This window comes from Protomyctophum parallelum (assembly GCF_964188405.1).
Source record: "Protomyctophum parallelum genome assembly, chromosome: 3".
In the NCBI taxonomy this organism is placed as follows: Eukaryota; Metazoa; Chordata; class Actinopteri; order Myctophiformes; family Myctophidae; genus Protomyctophum; species Protomyctophum parallelum.
This window is the reverse complement of record NC_139698.1, coordinates 26,905,540-26,928,322: the sequence shown is the minus strand read 5'-3', so window position 1 is coordinate 26,928,322 and position 22,783 is coordinate 26,905,540. Positions and strand designations below refer to the sequence as shown.

Here is a 22,783-nt window from a genome sequence, read left to right as displayed (position 1 = left end):
CCTGTCTCAGTCAGATGTGTCAGTCAGTCAGAGACGACATGCATAAGGTACTTTATTTCCCTTGATTAATTACTGGTAGGCAGCCGTGGGCGTCACAGTACCAACCTATCCTTAGTTGGTACTAGTATCTTTATTCTAGTGGAGTGGAGACATGCAATGACCCACGCCTGGAGTTCTTCGAAAATGTATGGAAGAAGATAACATACTGACTAAGCCAGTGAGGGGAAACTGAACGGTAAAGTGAGCTTATATCATTCAAATTAACACCGCCAGACTCGCTGCTGCTGTGTCATGTAATGTGGATGTAATAATTTAATATATTACTAATACGCCTGGGATTAATTCGGCTCCTTCTGCTAATGTTAGCCACCTATCTCCCACTGAGTCCCACAAGAAACTGTGGAGGGGGCTTCGGTATCAATTGCCATCGATATTACAGTATTGCTGGTGTTATGGTACCATCGGGACAATGGTTCTACAGTACTACAGCGTTATTACACTACTGGCAGCAGTACTGGTTGGCGGACGCTAGCATTCGCGCTAAAAAAAAAAGCTAGCGAAAATGAACGAGCATGGGGTAGTTAGCATATGAGGATCACCAGGCAAGCTAACGACAACGTTTAATGATACTAATGTTGGGGTGCATGTACATACAGACAGATAGGACTGACAGCTTGATGCTGTGGTTTAAACCGAGCTGTTTTCATGGTGTGTTCCAGTCAGCTCGCCTCCTGCTTTAATTACAGAATTTAAAGCTAATTGGCTAGCTAAAACGAGCTAGTAGAATATTACCGTAGGTCAGGAGGAGATTCTCGTGTTAACAAGTGGGTCACTCACAAAGTGAAAGTGGATCCACGTGTCTTTCTACTACAGTGCAAGCAAACGTGTAGCACGTTGGTGGATGAAGGCTTTGCTTGCCAAGCTTTGAGGCTCTCAGCGGTTATTTACTACATGCAGTAGGAGGAGGAATGCATGTGTAGTCACGTTTCGGCTTTGTCTGATTTTATAATTGCACTGATGTACTGGCGGGCTTCAGGCCCCTTTGTGCAACACTGCAAGGACACCACTGCCCCTGCCAGGTTTGGTTTGTTTCCAGGACTTGTTCTCATCATGTTGGATTGTCTAAGCTTTTTACAGCTGTCAATGAGTTGATTTTGGCTATTCATTTGCTTGAATATTACCCCTCCCCCCAGCTTATTTCAAATCCCCACTTAAACAGAACAGAAAACATAAGTGCTTAAGGGTAAAAAAAAAGACCCTGTGTATTTTAATTCTATATTGTTTTAATGTTCACACACCCTGGGCCTGCAGGGTAATACAAGATGTGTAGAAATGTTCAACAAATATTATGGGTATGTCCACTATTTTGGGTATGTCATTAGGTGAACACTCTGAAATCAATAAATGCTTCAAAAATAGCAAATCTACATGGACTATTTTTTGCTGGATAACACAATTATCCCTCCTGGCTAGAGCAAAGGTCAAATGCAGTGTAACGTCCACAAAGCTTTTTAGTTCAGTACTTTTCTCATTGGCACTTGAGTAGAGTTGTTTGGCACCACACAATTGTACAGCCAGTCAGCCACACTTCACTCACCACTTTACAGATGAAATGCGCCATTGGTGTCGGGCCTGTCGGCAATCAAACCAGCAACCTTTCATTCCCAGGTTTGGCTTCGAGTTGAGTCTGAGGTTTGCCTGGCCACCAGGCCTGTGGGTTTGTTTTGGAGCATATTTGACCATGCTACTACTACTGAGTTTGTAGCTTATCTAATTAAATTATTTAAAAGCGGCAGAGTTGTAAGTTGGATATTTTTATTTAATTACATGCTGACTGTGTTCATTTCTGTGTCACTGTCACCTTTACGGCATTAGAATCATCATACTGTATATTGTCATTAAGGGTTTAAGCACTAAGCAGAACACACTGTTCTGATTTGTTTTGTCTTATTCCCCGCCTCCTCAAAATAGAATCTAAAAAACCTTGGCTTAGTCTTGATGAACTTGCAGCAGGGCAGAGAGAAACCAAATTGTGACTAGATAGGGAAGAAAAATAAGATACATAGAAATACATCATGTATATTTTTAATAAAACGTGAAAGAAAAAGCGATTTGTGAGGTTTAATGCCTGTCTATACACTGACTGCTTGAAATGAACAGTACACAGATCACTGTTTCGTGAGGTATTGACCATGTGTCAGTCAGGTATTAAGACATTTGATTGTCTTAGCAATCTCCCAACATTGTGTTGTGAGCTTGTAGATCTTCCATTGTCCCAGAATGTTCACCTGCTTTCACAGAATGTTCTCCTTTTTTATGACATGCCCAGAATAGGGACACTGGGGTTCATGTGGTTAATTCAACCCACTTTGCTGCCTCATATTCCCACTTGCACTTTTGGCCTTTTTCAGTTGACACAGTGCCAACTGATGTAGGCTTATATTTATCTGCCTCACTGGTGATAATCGCTCTTAAAACCCACACAGATCCCGTGATCGCTCTGGCCAATGAGAAGGGGGGCTGCATGATGATACTACTGAATGTGTGTGTAGTCTCTCTAAGCGATCCATGCAGTTAAAGTATTAGAGTGAACTGTTATGACACACAACGTTGCACAGACAGGAAGTGGGTTTTTTTTTCTTTTTCCCAGAGTAAATTTGAGATGAGTCACACTTTTTTTCCCTTTTTTCTGTAAGTATTTCATAAAGCAAAGCTTTTACACAACCCTGTTTTGATTACCCAGCACTGCAGGGAGGGACACCAGATGAGTGCTGCATAGGGACCCGGTGCTCCGCGTGGGCTCCTACTGAGGCGCTGGACCGGAGCAAAACTCAGAGGTAAGTTTAGTGTCAGAATAAATAAATATATGGCTGCTGTCCTCTCTTCACCTTACTCGGGTGATAATGTAATGACATTGACATCACTGTTTTATGATGACCTGAGCCCGATTCTACAAGTGCCTTTTTAAATCGGTAGTAGTTCTCACACTTTCAGGATGTTTAAAAAATAGCAGATGTACAAGCTCGCAGCGCGGCACGAAGAGATGCAATGTGAGCTTGTATGTCTGCTATTTTCTTTGAATGGCCGACGCTAAAATCTAAAATGATGCTGTCCCGGTGTTAAAGGGTTAAATAACACAGTCCAGATTATGAGTGTGTTAACAACATGAACCCTTGCTTTCCTATGCTGGGGGGGGGGGGCAACATTCACCGAAAATAGTCATGGGACGCATCGTGAGCTTGTAGTAGGCCATTCGATAGGCTATTTTCAGCGAAGTGATTTGGTGTCGAAGGGACAAGGAGGGGCCTAGCATAGACCCCTGGGTGACTCCGGATAACAAATTATATAGGTTTCAACTGTTATTTTGCCGTTCCATGAAAAAGCCCACCTCTATTCTTCTGTTTGTCCGTCCACACACCAAGGACTCGTCGGGGCAGATTTCTTGTTTGGAGAGTGTGTTTGTACAGGCTGTCGATGTGGAGCTGCAGCAACCTTTAACCAGACGTAGGGAAAAGCCCGTCCTGTGTACATCAATAGGCCTCTTTGTCATACTCTCTGTTCGTAAGCCCTGGACTCGTAATTGCTGGACTCTCAATGAACACCTACAGAATAAATATACTGTTTCTTTTCTATTACGCTCATACGCTGTAGCTCTGAAAAGGTCTAGCCGTCTATAAGATGGTCTGCCTGTCTGTCGGTGTCTACCTGACTGTCTGGAACTAATTGCACAAAACGCTTACCGGTATATTGATTGTGCACACACCCGACAGGATAACATAGAACTCCAAACATTTTTGTTGACATACTGTATGTTATATCATTTTTGAAAATATTCAACTTTTTTTATTTCTTAATCACTTAGACAATCTAAGTCAAATGGGGCTCATATTGTCCAAATCTGGGCACGGTTGACATATGAGGAAGTGAATGGTGGTAGCATCGAGCTGAAACTAACTACTGTAGGTCAAGGTATATGAAAAAGAAGGTAAAGAGTAAAGACACCGACATCATTTTCGCTATCATGCAATTCCAGACGGCAGATTCGGGAGTCAAACTACACCCGGAAGTTCGGTGGAATGCATTGGAGTTTGAGTCAATGAGAGCCCGGTGACCAGCTCTTGAACAAACAATATTTCTGAATGACTGTCTGGGACCTTTGTAAAGTAATAGCTTCTGGAAAATAACAGACATATAACACATTATTGTCTTCCGTGTTCTTTTCGATGTGTACACTGTAAATTAATTGAGGTATCTAAAGAGCACAAAGTACGTTTCTGAACGTACCAAGTATTGCAAGACTGTCCACCATTTCCTGTCTGGCAGCCAAATCTCACGATACCTACAGAAACGATACCTGCCGCTGTTTAGATCCTCATGTAAAGTTATGTACTGTGCACATCGAAAAGCAAGTAATTAGAAAACAACCTGTGATATGTCTTTCATATTCTTGAACCGATGACAAAGGTCGCAATTGTTCAGAAATAATGTTTGTTCAAGAGCTGGTCCAGCCGGTATTCCATGTATCATGGAACTTCCTGTGCGAGCTTTTCCACCCATGGAAGTGTCCATGAAAGTGTCATGGCGTATCCATGACATCAGTGACGTCTCTTCCTTCTGTAAATAAATTCCTTGCTGTAGTGTAGACAGTACGTACGTCATAGATCAGTTGTGGACGACTGGCATCATAGACTGGCCACACAAAGTCTGAGACTCTGAGATACACATTAAGCCTCACTGCTGTTATCGTCATGTTGTTTAGTTGTTTCAGTTCCAAATGCAGTTATATCCTGTAGATTAGGGGTGGGCAACTTTGACGATGGAAAGGGCCACTATTTCCACACTCACTCCAGAGGGCCACATTGCATATTACTGTCGTAGCAAAAATAGCCGATATACAAGCTCAAAACACGTTCTGACCTTGTAGATCGGCTATTTTTTGCTATTATTGAATTGAAATTCTGAATTATTTTTTTGCTATTTCTTAATTGGAATCCTGAAAAGTATATATTTTTTATTTCAAATGCCTTTAATTATAGTTATGTTAACTTTTATTATAGTTATGTTAACTTTATGAACTAAATACATTGGACATAAGACAATGACATTTGAATACTTCTCATTAAGCTACTAATTTAGACTGAAGTAATTAAAGCGGGTCATGTTTGCATGTTTGGAATTGTAACGGCTGAAATCAATAATGTATCAGTATTCTGATATTAACCTGAGGGCCACATTAACCACATCATGCTGTAGAGTGTAGATCATACATGGGCAACTGTTGCCCATGTATGCTGTAGAAGTGTAGATCATACATGGGCAACTGGCGGCCTGGGGGCCACATGATGCTGTAGATCAGGGTTCCCCAATACATTTTCCTCAAGGGCCATATTTTGACTACGGTACCAGGCTGGGGGCCGAGTCGGCACGCGCGAGGTCGAGGTCTTGCCCTGAAATTAATGTTCAGGGCAAGACCCCATTTGAAAAGGACCCCCAGTTTGACATGCAGAGGCTACTGACCCCCATTTAATGCCATTTATATCTGGGACCCCCCCCCCCCCCCAAAAAAAAATAATAATAATATATATATATAAAAAAAAAATATATACTTTTTTTGGGGGGGGGGGATTCTTCCGCGGGCCACAAGGGGGCGCTCCGCGGGCCGCAGATGGCCCGCGGAACGCTAATTGAGGAACCCTTCTGTAGATCATACCTGGGCCCACATGTGGCCCCCAGTGCCCCCACCTTCACTTAATGTGGCCCGCAGGTTAATTCGGTATCCGAATATTGATATATTTATTCTATTGATGTTACAATTCCAAGCATGACCGCTTTAATTACTTCAGTCTATATTAGTAGCTGAATGACTAGTATAAAAAAATATATAATATAATAATAATATAATATATAATTAATACTACATGCATTTGAAGTTCAAATTTAGCAAAAAATATTTTTGATACAACAGTATATATGCAATGTGGCCCTCTGGAGTGAGTGTGGAACTATAGTGGCCTTCTCCATCTTCAAAGTTGCCCACCTCTGCTGTAGATGGCTTCTTGTATGGCAATGTTGTTGGAAAAACCTTATATATTATATTGAGGAGGACAACACATTGTGATGTGTCATGTTGTCAGCTTTTTTCGCTGCCATGAGTCGAAGTGTAAATCAGGTGTGAAGCCTGTACCACCTAGGCTAAACAGCAGGGCAACTGGGTTGAACTGAGTTTGACGCGTGCAGTGATTAATTCAATGTCCAGAGAGTTGTTACTTTCGGATATGTCAATCCATTTATTGATATCCACTTTCTTTCAGCAGTAGTATTCAAATGTAAATAAACTGTGTAAACTTTTAAACAAACAAACAACTGAACCTATGGACCACGCACGGTCGAAAACTGTGTCGTCTTCCCCTGTCGCACCTGAGTGCCATCACAGTGACAGGTAATGAGGGTTTCCATGACAACCACCCACCATTCTGACTGACTGATTCCCATGACGTCATCGTAAAGAAGGACACGTTAACTTCATCATTAATTAGTTTAAATAAACAAAACAAAATAAACAAAAAGCATTTTGGCTCCAACATCAGGCTTAATGCTGCAATTCTTATAGGTATATTCAGTGATTTCACTCAAAAAACCTTAGGTTTCGGCCCAGGCCGTAGCGTAACGGTCTGGGCACCGGTGATCCAGTCGCGGTGTGCCGCGGGTTCGACTCCCGGACCCGACACGGCCTTTACCGCATGTCATCCCCCCATCTCTCTCCCGTTTCCTGTCAGCCTACTTTCTGTCCCTTAAAAAATCAATAAAAGACGTAAGCCGCAAAAAAATATCTTAAAAAAAAAAAAAAAAACCTTAGGTTTCGTTTTTGGCTGTGGGACCCAGCCTTTCGTCCAATCAGGATAGAGAGTCAAAAACGAAACCTAAGGTTTTTTGATCCCCAGGGGTTAACTGGGGACAGGGAGGAACTCCTTATATGGCCAGCACACTCTATAGTAGGGAGGATTATCACAACAAAACAAAAAAATAAGTGATATTTGAATTAAGTTAAATCACTGAATATACCTTTAAGTTTCATGTCCAACTCGGGATTCAAACCTGGGTCCCCAAAGTGAGTGATGTTTTTACTACAGAGATAAGTTGCATGCAATATCTCTTGTCAACCAGTAGTGGTCCTAAGTACCTGACCATAGGATCTACTGAAAATGTCTCAATAAGAAGAGCAGGGGGTCACCTCCAACCACGGCAGTTGGTACTTGTAAATTAGTATTCACTAATGACAGCTGTCTATTGTGGGTGATGCCTGCCATTTGTGTGATCCGCACGTGGCACACGTCAATCGCGTGGCATCATTCACCCATCATTTTTCTTCGTATATAATTGTGGCACATGCTGGTGCCACACAACTGACTTCACACTCAGCACTGCAGTCCTTTGTGGCGGTCGGCGATACACACGTTCATTTTGTTTACAGGCAACGTCCAGTAGACCTCAATCGGATTGATTTGGAGCGGCTGTGTTGGAATCCTGTGGTAAGCGCCACCAGATAATTGTTGTTGCCAACAATGCGCTCTTCTTCATGAAAACACAACAAACCGGCCCAGGCCGTAGCGTAACGGTCTGGGCACCGGACTGGTAATCCAGTCGCAGTGTGCCGCGGGTTCGACTCCCGGACCCGACACGGCCTTTACTGCATGTCATCCCCCCATCTCTCTCCCGTTTCCTGTCAGCCTACTGTCTGTCCCTTCAAAAATCAATAAAAGGCGTAAGCCGCAAAAAAATATCTTAAAAAAAAAAAAAAAAAAACACAACAAACCAAACGTGAGCAAGGCCACAGAATTCCATCGTGATAGCCAGAGCCTCTGAGTGAGGTTGACCAAAGGTTGCATATAAACATAAACAAGGGGTCCATCACGGACAGAGTTTTTCAAAACAGGCCACTTCAGGCCTATCTGCATTGAGAAAATTATATCAAAATATATATACTGGTATTGTGCCGAATATAAGACGACTCTGATTATAAGACGAAACGACCCCATTTTTCAAGACTTTGTCGAACATTAAATGTCAAATAGTCTAGTCCCCGATTATAATACCACCCCGCTTTTTGGATATTTCCATTGGAAATAAACGTAGTCTTTTATTCAGACCACTAAATTGGGTATATCTCTGCTGTCGGGAAGAAACCACCCAACTCCAAAATGTTCATTTTTCAGTAAATGAAAAATATAACATTTTCAGGAAATGAAGACAACCTTATATATCTTTTAAACAAAGCAATACTGCCTCATCAAAGATGGTATTGTGACTTTATATATTGTCAATTACTTGCATGAGAAGGAGAGAGGTGGAGTTGGCTGCTTTAGCAGACAGTTTGAGGGCCCAATGGAGTTAAGGAGGTTTTCTCCCACGCGATTTTTACTACTTTTCATTGGTTCACTATTTTCTTAACCAACAGACAGACATAAATGGTATTCAATAGCACCGATGTATGCAAAATGTAAAACATGGAGTTGGGTCGTTTCCTCCAAACCGCAACGAATTTAGCAACTCTACAAGCTCACAATGCGTTGCATAGTCCCATTGAAATTGGATTTTGCAAGAGCCTAGCCAAGAAAGCAATCAAACGAGAGCAAATCAAATATAAAACACAATAAAAACACAAAGCCAATCAAAATGGTAGAAATTCAGTAGAAATGTCAAACCTTTAACCCATTAAAACCAGGAAAGCATCTGTGTCAGATAGCACAGTAGGCTGGCGAGTGACACGCAACAAAGGCAAATCGAAACTCCCAACCTGCTGTCAGGCTACAAACGTTTTGAAAAACATCTTGAAAGTGGGTCTTGACATAATGTGTTAAACGTTCTCTTTATTCATGTTTTTTTTCGGTGTCTTTCCTTCAGCCCTCCCCAGGTGCTCTGTTGTCCGCCAGTGAGCAGACAGTGCATGTTGTGAGACGTTCCCTGTCCTGCTGGGAGTTCTAGAAACATGACTGTGGCAAACGCTAGATCTGACTCAGGTAAGTCTCTGCAGCAACCCTTCATATAATGTATTTAGCGTGTGTGTGTGTGTGTGTGTGTGTGTGTGTGTGTGTGTGTGCGTGCGCGTTTGTGAATGGAAGGCACTTGCTTGCATTTATATATATAATATGTATTACAAAAAAATCTGATCCGTAATCTGAATTATACATTTTAGGATTTTAATTTAAAAATATATAGTATATATTCCTGGTTGACCACTCTATTCTGGGGCAAACATTTCCGCGAAAATAGCTATTGAAGCTATTGAAGAGATTTGTTGTAGAGGGAGGTAACAGACCAGACAGAGCCCTTGCGGACCCCAGTCAATTACACAGTATATTTATAGAGACCAGTTTAAGTCGTTAAGTGCAAGAGTTAAGAGTGAAGTGCAACAAGATTCGTGAAATAAGCATGGTTAAGCTCTTAACCATGAATACTTAACAGGTTACACATTACAAGTAACATGGGTGAAATTTGGTTGTGCAGACACTTATTGCAATTATGGGGATAGAGACAACAATCAGAGTTTACACCAGCTGCAGCCATATTTCGGCGCTGCTATCACTTAATATGTATGCAACCTAACCATAAATTGTAAGACAGTTTGTGTGTCTTCATTCAGTTGTGTGGTTAATTTGTTCTGTGTCATTATGGTGGTGATCTGTGAGTGGGACGATTCATTGTGTGATTGCGTGTTGGCACTGTTATGGAAATGAGTGCCATTCTTCATGAATTGCTCCATTGATGGCCTGTCCAGTTGTTGTTTTTCGCCCATGCTCTTATTAAGGTCACATTAATTGTTTCTGTCGACATATTGAATGACACAAATGTTCTTTTCTAATCCCCCTATTAACGACAGTGACATGCTATTCTTCCAACCTTAGATTTGTGGTCATGTTTTAACCACTTAAAACCTACCAGTATACAAGTTGACCCGAGTTCCCCAGACAGAGCTCCTTCCTTCTGCCCACTGCACCAAAGTGTGATGCGTTGTGAGATTGTAGATCTGCTTTTTTTCCTCCTTTTTTTCCTTTTTTTTTAATGATTGCCCCTGAACACTGAACAGGGACACTACTAGCTTTTATGTATTTAGCGGTGGAGGGCATGATTTTAGTCAGAGTGAACAGGTATATGGGTTCAGTGTGTTGCTCTTTGACAGGAACATATGGCCACTGTGGGTAGTCTACTGTCTTTTCTCCCCCCTAATGGATGTGTTGTTTGACCTCCAGCCATGCAGCAGGTGCTGGACAACCTTAAAGACTTGCCCTCGGGAGCGAAGGACATCGACCTCATCTTCCTCAGAGGAATAATGGAGAGTCGCATTGTCCGCTCTCTCGCCAAGGTGGGACACATACTGCCTCCTGTGTCCTCTCTGTCTGTCTGTCTGTCAAAAGTGGGCCATTATAAAGCACCTGTCTTTCTACAGTACATGTCAGCTGGACTGCTAGTCTTAAACATGTCATTACCAAGCCATCAAACTCTGTTGTCACACACCATGTAAACCTGTGATGTGGCAAAGTTGAAGTTGCTTAAAGGTATATTCAGTGATTTCACTCAAAACACCTTAGGTTTCGTTTTTGGCTGTGGGACCCAGCCTTTCGTCCAATCAGGATAGAGAGTCAAAAACGAAACCTATGGTTTTTTGACCCCCAGGGGTTAACTGGGGACAGGGAGGAACTCCTTATATGGCCAGCACACTCTATAGTAGGGAGGATTATCACAACAAAACAAAAAAATAAGTGATATTTGAATTAAGTGAAATCACTGAATATACCTTTAAGCAAATGTTTGAGTTTGGTTAACTGACGTAAATAATAAACACATCATGTCGCATGTCTCACTTTTCCCACTGTCATTCAATTGTCCCACTTCCTCTCTGTCTAAACCTTTTTAAATGGTGTTTATTGCTTTTCTCCTGTTATAGGATGATACATACCGGTACTTTCCCCATCATTACCCCTAACCCTTAACCACACCAAAGCCATAATAATACTTGTGCCTAACCGTAATTAAAATGAATGAATCACCCAAATGTAACCAAATCAAATTATTATAATTTTTATTAAGGCACTGCACCCAATGAATATCCGGCATCTATTGTGACATTTAAACTGGACCAGCTGTAAGCTGAAAACTGAACATGCAAACACCTGCATAACTGGCTGAGACAGAGATTTACCCTTCTGTTGTAGTTTGGCTGAAGGAGGACATTCTGTTTTCTTAGTTTTCTCTGTGCGTAAGAGTTGAATCTCACCATGGGTTATGTTGATTCTAACAAGCAGGAACTGTCATATATTCTACTTTTATTTCACCCTGTCCAGACTTGATTACCACCTGTACAAAATGAGCCCTGGGTTAGTCACAGAATTCCTCCCTGTTGAGGCTGTTAGGAGTCACTGCATTCTCAAGGTCCAAGGACCTGTTGTAGGACAGAAAGGTGGATTCAAACCAGGGTCCTTTAGTTTAGACTGACTTCTTAATGATAATCGCAATTTTTTTGAGACAATCTTTTAATTATCGCAATAATTAGAGGTAATCACAATTATTTTGTCATAATCGTCACAATCGTTTCCAAGCTTGTACATCAGCTGTGTGTGTGTGTGTGTGTGTGTCTGTCTGTCTGTGTGTGTGTGTGTGTGTGTGTGTGTGTGTCTGTGTGTGTGAGTGACACTTTATTCTAAACATAAATTAGAGTGCGTTTGTTTGTTTTTGACTGTGTGTGCGAGCAGGCCCACGAGCGCCTGGAGGATGTGCAGCTGAAAGCAGTGGGCGACAACAACCTTCAGCTCATAAGTGACATCGTGGAATCCCTCAACAGCGTGGCAGAAAAGGACGCTGGTGCCACTGAGCTCACCAAAATCCTTCAGGAACCTCATTTCCAGGTAGAATGGTTAACCTTTTTAAAGATATTTTTGGGGGCTTTTGACCTTTATTGATAGAATGGGGAGAGAGATGGGGGGGAAGACACGCAGCAAAGGTTGTCGGGATCACCAGCCTAGTCCAGTGCCTGGACCACTAGGTAGTTCTTGTGTAGGCCATGTCACTTTATATTCTCATAACTCCCTCCTCCTCTATTCCTACGTCTAAACAATTAAGACTTGAGGCCGATTCTATCTACAACTGCCTTCTAAAGTAGGCAGTACAAGCTCAAGTAGCAGATGTACAAGCTCACAACGCTGCACAAAGTGTCGCACTGTGAGCTTGTAGATCTGCTATTTTTAATAGCCAACATTATAAAGAGCAAACTGAGAGGTCTTTGCATCTGCTATCCAATGGCAAAATGAAACCAGCACCCCCCTTCTCTCTAAACTAGCCTCTCTCACCTCAAGGTCACAAGCAGGCCTGGAATGGAGGAACAAAAGCCAAATGCCAGGGCAGCAAGGCCATCAAATAAAACGATTATTAATGAAAGCTTAATAATGCATATTGTTAAATAAATTATAGTTACTTTCCACCTCTGGTTTCACTTGATGTTGCTAAATTAGAATTAGAAAGACACTTGTGTCTAAACTCTGTATTGAGACTATTGACAGGAAACCGACTGATGAGAGAATGGTGTCTTAATTGTAAACATTTCGGTCATCAGACCTTCATCAGTGTAGAGTAGGAGAGTAGCGACACGCTTTGATCTCGCCACAAAGCGGGTGCCTATGGGCTATAGTTCCAAACATTGCTCCTATGACTGGAACTATCCCATTGAGATAGAATGAGCACTTCCGCATTCTATTGTTACAATGGGAGTCAACGCTAGTGTTGCCACTCTCTTGCTATATTACTCTGATCAGAACATAGTGATTGGGGAGTCGTCTGAATTTACATGCCCTACGTCAGACCAGCTATCAGGAAGTGGAAATCTGGAAAGTGAGTGGCAGTGTGCTGTGCCTCCGCCATATTGGAAACAATGGTAAATGCCTGGTGCATTTTTCTTAGCGCCAAAGCGCTTTACATAGATTATGCTTTACATTCACCCATTCACACACATATTCATACACCGATGACCACCATGGAAGGCACATCGGGAGCAATTAGGGGTTCAGTCAGTGTCTTACTCAAGGACACTTCGACACTAACTCTGGGGGAGCCCCCGGGTTCGAACTGGCAACCTTGCGGTTACCATCCGGCCACTCTAACCCCTGATCCGCCGCCCCAACAAAAATGGCGGCCATAACATGCAGGTTGCTCCACTGTCTGCTAATGAGAATGAAGTATCTAGGAATCTATGATTCAAAGAGTCTCCTACTGAGCAGCCATTTTGACATTTTACACAAAGCTTTGTTTGTCTTCAGGGGGGTAATCGCACTCATTATGTGAAGGCAATCTTTACATGTGCAGTTTGTGTTTGCTAATGTTGTATGTGTACATATTGTTGTACATTTTTACATACAGACCAGCACCCATAGCTTGGGAGTGCTGACGGGTGAATGTTAATAGATTGTGGCTTTGTAGTCACTTTGTCAAAATGACAACGAGACACACCTCTGTTTACATCCATGTCCATGTTTGTGAATGATTTAATTGATGTACTGTATATTTTTACAATGTTTTTGTAGTATATGTTGCAAACATACATTACATATACCGTATGATACATATATGCTATTATTACATAAACTAGAAGTTCGGGCCACTATACGACCCTCTGAAAACACTCCTTGGTCTAAATTCGGCCACAGTCACTTGCCCAAATGTGCCTAAATGTGATGACCTCATCACATTTGTGATTAGCCCAATGAGCCCAATTTTTTGTGCAAAACTAATGCTTGGAATGAATTCAGAATCATGAAAACCCCCTAATTTTAATGGGGCTCATAGGTTAAAGCATAATGAAATATTTTTTTTATATAGGTTTTAATGGTGGCCATATGGATTTGGCTGCTCTGGCGACCCCAAAGGTCCCGACATCACCCTTATCTCTCCCTAAGCTCCTCCGCTACTCTAAACATGTGGTAATGAGCTGTCTTCACTGCAGCCATTCCCCCCTAAGGGCCTGTTGCTCTGCTTTCAGCGGCCTTCACTCTGAGCTAATTAGAGGCTGAGGGGGAGGGATTGTTGTTGTCATTGACCAATGGGAAGACCACCTTTTGAGGGGTTATGGGGGCGGGGGTTGGGGTGTTCTGGGGCAGGCAGCCAACATGTATCCGTAAATGCCTAATGTACAGTGTCAGTGATGTCACACAAAGCAATGCTGATTACGAGTCATGGCTGCTGTGGAATGAATATAAGATTTGTTTTTGTTTTCTTGTGATGTCCTTGTGTGTGTGTGTGTGTGTGTCATGTGTGTGTGTGTGTGTGTGTGAGAGAGAGTGATTGTGTGTGTGTGTGTGTGTGTGTGTATAAACCTCTTGTCTTAAAATAGTTGTGTGCCTAAGGAATGCGCTCCGGTGATGACCTGCGGAAATGATTTATGTCTTTACTGTACCGTATAGTCGTTTGTTGAATGGTTGTTGCGTGGCCGCTCCCTGTCAGTCAGTGGCTTGTAATGTCACCGCGTGAGCCACTGTGACTGTCACACGTACCGAGAGAGACGATTTGTTTTGGATCTACACATTTGAGAATCTTACTTATCTGTCATTCTGTCTCTCTCCTCTCGTCTCCTCAGTCGCTGATAGAAGCTCATGACAAAGTGGCGCTGAAGTGCTACGAGATGCCCAACACTGCAGAGAACAACGTCCCCTCGTTGACCGGCTCGCTCATGCCTGCCGACGCCGTGAGGATGATTGGCATCCAGAAAAAGACTGGCGAACCACTGGTAAGGCAACTCTGGACACTATACTTACTGACTGTGTTTTATAGCCGATTTAAAGACCCCTGTCTGTGCATGGGAATGACTTAACAAGCACAGCACTGCACAGTTTATGTGACTGCCTGCCTGGTGTGTGATGTTTTCCATCAACCTCAATGAAATGCACCTCTACTGTGATTTATGAGGTGTTGATGTTTCATAGGCAGAAGTCTCTGTTGTTCTCTCTTTCACGCTATGTCGGCCTCTACTCTTGTCTCTGTCCTCTCTCTGGCTGTCTTTCTCTCTCTTTCTGTTCTCTCATCTTCGTTACTGTCTCTCTGGCTCTTTGTCTTTCTACCTTTTCTCTCTTTCTCACCTCTTTCCTTTCTCTTTTTTCTGTTATTTTCCACCTCCCTTTCTTCTTGCTCTCTATATTCTTGTCTTATCTCTTTCTCCTCTATCCTCTTCTTATTTCTCTCTGTCTTTCACTTTCCGTCTCCAGAGGGAGAGAATTAAAATTGTTTTTATTGGCTTGAGCAACGTGTGAAATAAACTAAGAAATGTATGTGCCATGTACAATTAAAAGGAATAAAGAAATGTGAAAACAGAGCTGTGTCACGTTGCAACTTGCAGTAAAAAAAGTTATGAAACCACAATAAGTGAAAGAAATAGTTATAGTATTCATAACTCTCTCTATCAGGGGGTGACGTTCCGCGTGGAGCAGGGTGAGCTGGTGATTGCGAGGATCCTTCATGGCAGCATGATCGACAGGCAGGGCATGCTACACCCCGGGGATGTGATCAGGGAGGTGAACGGCCGCGAGGTGGGCAGTGACCCCCGGGAGCTGCAGGAACTACTGAAAGACTGCAATGGGAGCGTAATGCTCAAAGTCCTCCCCAGCTACCGTGACACGCCAGCACCTCCTCAGGTGAGGACACCAGTACCATGCTGTTTGAATCTTTTCACCGGTATAAAATGGTTTTTTTTATCATTTCACCAGTATAAAATCATGTTTTTTTTAATCGTTTCACCAGTATAAAATCACGTTTTTGAGTCATTTTGGCAGTATAAAACCAAGCTGTTTGAGTCATTTCGCCAGTATAAAACTATGCTGTTTATATAACTTTTTTTAATCGGATGCAAAAAAAAGGAGAAAAAGAAAAAAGATAATCGGCTTATACAATATATCGGCCACCGGCCTTTCCTACTCTTCAAATATCGTCATCAGCCAATGAAAAAACATAATCAGCCGACCACTAATTAAAATGCTTTGTACTGTATAATATGCTCTCATGTGCTTATGTTTACACTTGCGTAACACTGTACATGCGTGCCATTTCAAGTAGTGCAAAGGGTCATACCTGTCATGCGCAAGCCTGCTGACCTGGTGCTAACTCAGAATGCCAGGCCGCTGAAACTGAGCTTGGTGAAGGCCTATTAATAACTCAGAAGGCTATCCGTGGCGGTGAGGAGCAGGGGTACGAGAACCTCGTGAGTAGTTCTCTTCTCACCCAACACTCCCGGGCCACCCTCCTCCTCCTCCTCCACCTTCAGGAACACCCCTTGACCCTTCCTTACTGTAACTTGTTGTCACAGGAGACTGACACAGAGCACCTGCTGCTGGCTTATGTCTCTGAGTGACCTTTGACCCATTTTTATTAGTTGGTCTGTTGTGTCGCTAGTCGCAGAGTTGAATTGGCAGTTTTGTACCCGGCTGTCACATGGGCCACCCAAAAGTAAGTCAGACTTGTTGTTAAGATCAAATTGAATTTTAAATGCAGCACTTATTTAATTGGTTCTGACGAAGAAACTGCTTCCAGCAGGTAAAGCGAAAGATTTGTTATCGAAGTGTAAATCTTCTGCATGAGGAAGAGCTCAAAACATGTGTGCACCTCATGTTTAATTTGTAGCCTTCTATAAGTTTGTAATTTGCACTGTTGTACCACTAATAAAATCATTCGCGAGCATGGATGTATCTTTCTTTACAAGGATGAGTTGCCAGTAGCAATTTTAAAATTTGTGTTTTTCCACAACCTGAATGGCATTGAACTGCATTTACTGAGGAGCAAATGTACCGTAAATATAAGAGTTTCGAACAACAACGCTATTTTTAGAGAGACCTTTTCAAGATTTATGTTGAATATATGACTGATGTTGTGAATGGACAATGACAATGTGTGGTCCTTGAAGTCGGAAACATACCGTAGATAAATGGGCGTAATATTCACTGTTTTTATCTTTTTGCAATTGCAGGTGTACATGAAGCCCCATTTTAATTACAACCCTGCAACAGACAAACTGATCCCCTGTAAGGACGCAGGCCTGTCCTTCTCTAAGGGAGACATCCTTCAAGTAGTCAACAAGGAAGACCCCAACTGGTGGCAGGTGATTATATGCACGTCCAAAATGAACACCAACAAAGCGGTTTCCATTTGGAGAGTAAAAATCTGCCACACCGACGGTAAATGTTAGTACCAAACTAGCCATGTGATAGAATTTCAGGCATGATGGTACAGAGGAAATGACTCATGTTAGTCCCTGTGCGGTTTAGACATGGTGACATTGTTCTTCCCCCCCCTCCCCCCATTAACAACAGTACACATATCTATCGATGGTTTAAGATTGGAGAGGGAAACAACGCTGTTATTAAACTCTTGTTTTTGTTCATCCTTTATCCTTTATTTCTGTGTTGGTAAGTAATGGTTGGTTTTGTTGACCTGTCCTCAACTATGTACAACGTAATGGCAGTTGTCTATGCATGCATTAAGTCAACTGCTAAAAGTCAACATGTAATCCTATTCTTTAGAAACAGAATGACGTTTGATAATCGCACCTCTGCTTTCCCTGTAGGCAAGCAATATTGTTGGTGGCAACACGGGTCTGATCCCCAGTCAGTTCCTGGAGGAGAAGAGGAAGGCATTTGTGAGGAGAGACTGGGACACCTCTGGTACACGTCTTTTAACTCCTATTCACTGAACGTCACTATCATGAGAGATTGACCTATCTCTGTTCAGTTACCCACAATGCCCAGCAAACATTTGATGTTAGTTCTCCCCCTGTGGTTCATTTGTATGCACTTTGCTCACATTGATACTTACTGCTTTGATTCCAGTCTTATATCTGATATTCTCCTGTTATTGAATGAGGAAAAATGATGTGTCCTTCCAGGGATGCTATGTGGGACGTTTATTGGAAAGAAAAAGAAGAAAAAAATGATGTACCTGACTGCAAAGAATGCAGGTGTGTACTGGTTATTCTGCCTTTTACATGTTTTAAATTATTTCATGACTGTTCTTTATATAATTTACTGCTATACTGTTTTCATAATGTATATAGAGCTTCCTGTGAAGTACACTTAGGTGCTGTAGAAATAAAATTACCTGTAACTTTAGTTATCCTGTCTGAGACAGAGTTAAACTTGCTGCTGTGTGTGTGTGTGTGTGTGTGTGTGTGTGTGTGTGTGTGTGTGTGTGTGTGTGTGTGTGTGTGTGTGTGTGTGTGTGTGTGTGTGTGTGTGTGTGTGTGTGTGTGTGTGTGTGTGTGTGTGTGTGTGTGTGTGTGTGTGTGTGTGTGTGTGTGTGTGTGTGTGTGTGTGTGTGTGTGTGTGTGTGTGTGTGCAAAATGTGTGCGTGCGTGGTCGTGACCAGAGTTTGACCGCTACGAGCTGCAGATCTACGAGGAGGTGACCAGGATGCCGCCCTTTCAGAGGAAAACGCTGATTCTGATTGGTGCCCAGGGCGTGGGGAGGCGGAGTCTGAAGAACAGACTGATCGTCATCAACCCGCTTCGCTACGCAACCACCGTCCCATGTGAGTGACCATGGCTCTTCAGCTGGTTAACCCATGGAGACCTGGTTAACCTGGTTAACCCATGGAGACCTGTTGTAAACCCTATACGTCTGTTTAGCTGGTTAACCCATGGAGACCTGTTGTAAACCCTATACGTCTGTTTAGCTGGTTAACACATGGAGACCTGTTGTAACTAGATATGCACAATATAATCGGTAGCATATCGGAATCGCGCATAACGGCCATAAAAGTTCCATATCGGTATCGGCAGATATGACACTGCAAATAATCAATCGGATATCGGTCATAATTTCATAATTGTGCCCCCCTAGTTGTAACCTATACGTCTTTTTAGCTGGTTAACCAATGGAGACGTGTTGTAAAACCTATACGCCTGTTTTGCTGGTTAAGGTTAACCCATGTAGACCTGTTATACCTGTATACGTCTTTTTACTGTCAATCGAACAGTTGAAACTCCTCACTGTCCGGTGAAAAGAAGCAGCCTGTGATGTACTGTATGATGATAACATAAGTGTGATTTTTAAATCTTTTACGTTTTTCAGAAAACGTAAGTTAGGATTTAGAATCAGCCGACTGCTGATTCATTAACCACTTTATCCTCTATTCTGGCGGGAACGTTCGCCAGAAATAGCCGCTCTACAAGCTCTCATCGCGTCAAGAGGTTTGGCGTGGAAGGAAACGAGAGCAGACCAACTACAGCTGTCACGCTGGTCCATTTCACTAATATAGAGTGTAATCAATTTAACCGGCGTGTTGAGTTGAGCATCATGTCAGGAACCGTTACCTTCCTTACACCCCCCCCCCCCCACGCCTTTCTTTTGTGCAGTCACGTCGCGGCCGCCGAGGGAGGAAGAGCGAGACGGACAGAACTACTGTTTTGTGACACGAGAGGAGATGGAGAGAGACATCAAGGACGGCCGCTACCTGGAGCACGGAGAGTATGACGCAAAACTCTACGGCACAAAGATCGACTCCATCCACGAGGTGGTGCAGGCGGGCCGCACCTGCATCCTGGATGTTAACGCCCAGGTTTGATGCACGCACGCACGAGCGCGCACACACACACACACACACACACACACACGTGTGTATGCTGGGGCATGGTTGCAGAGATTGTGTTATCTCTGCAATCATATAATGCTTATAGCAGGGCCACTGAGGGAGCAGTGGCTCAGGGGTAGAGTGGCCGGTAGAGCGGCCGGATGGGCACCGCCGTGAGACTCCCAGTTCGATACCGGGCTCCCCCAGAGTTAGTGTCGGTTAATTGCTCCCATTGCGCAGGTTGGTGCCTTGCATGGTTTCCACCGCCCATCGGTGGATGAACGTGTGTGTTCAAGTCCTACATCCGGCCTGGCCGGGTGTTCTAACGTCCGTGTTCACGGGAGGGTGATCTCTGCCGCTGCTCTAGCGACTCCTTCAGGTTGTTCAGTGGGGGGTGGAACTACAAGGAATTGAGTGTTCCTACCGTCGGGTGAAAAGAAAGCAGCCTTGATTGTCACGCGTGTAGGAGGAAACACGTGGTTGTCTGCGCTTCCCTTAGCAGTTACTAAGTTAGCAGTGGCAAGGGGCTACAATACGTAACTAAATTAAGAGAAATATTATTTTAAAATAATAATGCAGGGCTGCCCTAGTGTAGTGGTTCGAGCATTATGCCTTCCATGTGGAACATTGTGGGTTGGAACCTTGCCTGGGGTCAACATCAGCAAGGCCATGCGGTCACAGCGGGTTCCTAACGCCAAATCAAATGAGTTCAGATCTGAGCCAAGGCTCCTGAGGAGGCGTGTCTAAAGCCTAGTCCTGGACATGGGGTCTCCGGACGTAAACACAAAACAATAATAATGCTTACAGCATATTAGCTAAACAGAGGTGTTGGTTTTTGATTGGATGCTTACATTACAAATATTGCAAGAAGGTTTCAAGCCAAAAAACAACCACGGTGCTTGAACTGTGACCTTCACCTAGAATGAGTTTAGTTTGGTTGCAAAGAGAGATTAAAACTAGAAAAAGTGCCCTTCTGGGCACAGGTCTCCACCAGGTTATCCACAGATCCGTGCAGTTAGAGGTAAAAACACTTTTCGGCCAGTTATAGCGCCACCTTGAGGCTGAGTTGAAATTGTTCATGTGGCATTTTGTCCTGGGCCTAGTGGGAATGTGGGTGCACAATTTCACGGAAATCACGCGATGTGTTCATGATTTGCAGCATTTTGTTTGAAACTGAGCACTCCTGTGAACTTTGGAAGCCAATCTTAACCAATCAGGATGGAGTCTGAGAAATCTGAAAGACCGGTTTGGTTGAATGGCTCTAGAGAGACTGTGTACCAATTTGCGTGATGTTTGGACAAAATCTGTAGGTGTACTGTGCAAAAACTTGTTTTGCACAAAGCGGCCTCCTGGTGGCGCTATAACAGGCCGTTCTGGAAAGTTTGGGGCAGAGGTTCATCGTTGGCATCCAGGGAGTGTGTGTACCAATTTGCGTCATGTTTGGACAAAATCTGTAGGTGTACTGTGCAAAAACTTGTTTTGCACAAAGCGGCCTCCTGGTGGCGCTATAACAGGCCGTTCTGGAAAGTTTGGGGCAGAGGTTCATCGTTGGCATCCAGGGAGTGTGTGTGCAAAATATGGCATCGACCGGGTTAACGGTGGCCGAGATTAGCTGTTCACGGACACACGGACGGACACACAAACGGACGGACGGAGTGCAAAACATACTCTCCCCACATGCCTTCGGCCTGGTGGAGACAAAAATGCCATGTTAAAATAAGGTTATTTGTAGCTCTTCATCAGAATGCTTTGGAAATGTTGAAGTACTTTAGGTGCAGTGGCTCAGGGTGGGTAGCTAGATCCCGGGCCCCCCCTGAGTTTGTGTCGAAGTGTCCTTGAGTAAGACTCTGAAATCCTAATTACTCCCAATGAGCAGGTTAGTGCCTTGCATGGTTTCCAAAAATCATCCAATTGCCATCAAAGGCGTATGAAGAAATGGCACGCTTTTCACATTGGCCTATAGCGCAACCAGGAGGCCACAACCTTACCTGGCTTGGTGGAGACCTGTGCTCCGAGGAGCACTTGTTCTAGTTTCAGATGTAGCTACAAAGTAGACCCAAACAGTATTCTGTATTACATCTCTTTGAAATGTGCTTAAATGTGGCTCTTGAAAATGTTTAAAATCCTGTCATTTCTTGTTTTTTTTTTTGCCTAGGCTCTGAAAGTGTTGAAGACAGCAGAGTTTATGCCATTTGTGGTGTTCATCGCTGCTCCTGAACTGGACACGCTGAGAACCATGCACCAAGCTGTGGTGGACGCTGGACTCACCACCAAGCTGCTCACCGTGAGTCTCCACCTCCTTTCTGAAAATCTTTAAAACCTTTATACACCTGACTTTATATAATTACTACTTTTTATTTGTGTATATTTGCTGGGTATGAGAGACTCCAGCAGGGTGCCTAAGGGAGTACCCAGCTAGCCTCATCTTTCTCTCGCTCAGTGGTGTCATGGTGATTTTTTTCAGTAAACCTAGACCACTGGGTACTTCTGGGTGCGTCTTGGAAAGTCTGGTGACGCGAGGTTGGTGCGTCTTATCTTGAATATAGGGGGCGCGTTCTAGTGTGCACGCACGTGCACCGCTCCGTTCCGTCCCTGCGCGTGCGCGTCAAAAAATGACTGGTACCACGGCATGGTACTGCGTTCTACGAGCATGCTCTCGCTGACCATGTCTGTGAACTGTTAGAGGTCCACGTTTCTAATGTGGTCCACAACACATGACCCCAAGTGCCATTTCGTAGCATTCTTGTGTAGACACTGTCCAAGGCCTTTTCCTGCTTTGCTGTGAGCGTGTATACTAACTAAGCAATTTCAAGATAACCTGTGTGGGCTCATTTAATGGAGAGCTACAGTCTTAACGAGTGTGTGCACTTCATGGAACCGATCCAAGGACTCATCCCTCTCACTCCCTGTAACAGGAGAACGACCTCAAGAAGACGGTGGACGAGAGCGCCAGGATACGTCGAGCGTACAGCCACTACTTTGACCTGACCATTATCAATGACAATCTGGACAAGGCCTTCGACAAGCTGCTGGAGTCGGTGGAGAGGCTGTTGGTAGAGCCCCAGTGGGTTCCACTGAACTGGGTGTACTAACGTCCTGACTCCATTACAGCACTGCTTCTCTGCTCAGACCCTGGAGACCCAGCCTGTCTGCTGCTGCTGCGTCTCTGTTCTGTTCTAACCGGGGGGGGGGG

The 22,783-nt window shown here is 43.5% G+C and overlaps 1 protein-coding gene across 1 annotated transcript; it reads left to right on the top strand.

Annotated features, from left to right (window-relative positions):
* The first annotated feature begins 145 nt into the window (after positions 1-145).
* On the top strand, positions 146-22,771 carry pals2a (protein associated with LIN7 2, MAGUK p55 family member a). Its single transcript, XM_083760373.1, has 14 exons — positions 146-235; positions 2,744-2,837; positions 8,902-9,017; positions 10,248-10,360; positions 11,748-11,900; positions 14,618-14,767; positions 15,441-15,668; positions 16,994-17,125; positions 17,591-17,687; positions 17,909-17,980; positions 18,388-18,549; positions 19,376-19,578; positions 21,746-21,874; positions 22,506-22,771. Exons 3-14 carry the CDS (start codon positions 8,987-8,989, stop codon positions 22,680-22,682), a joined length of 1,647 nt encoding a protein of 548 aa, XP_083616499.1. The 5' UTR covers positions 146-235; positions 2,744-2,837; positions 8,902-8,986; the 3' UTR covers positions 22,683-22,771.
* Positions 22,772-22,783: the final 12 nt, after the last annotated feature.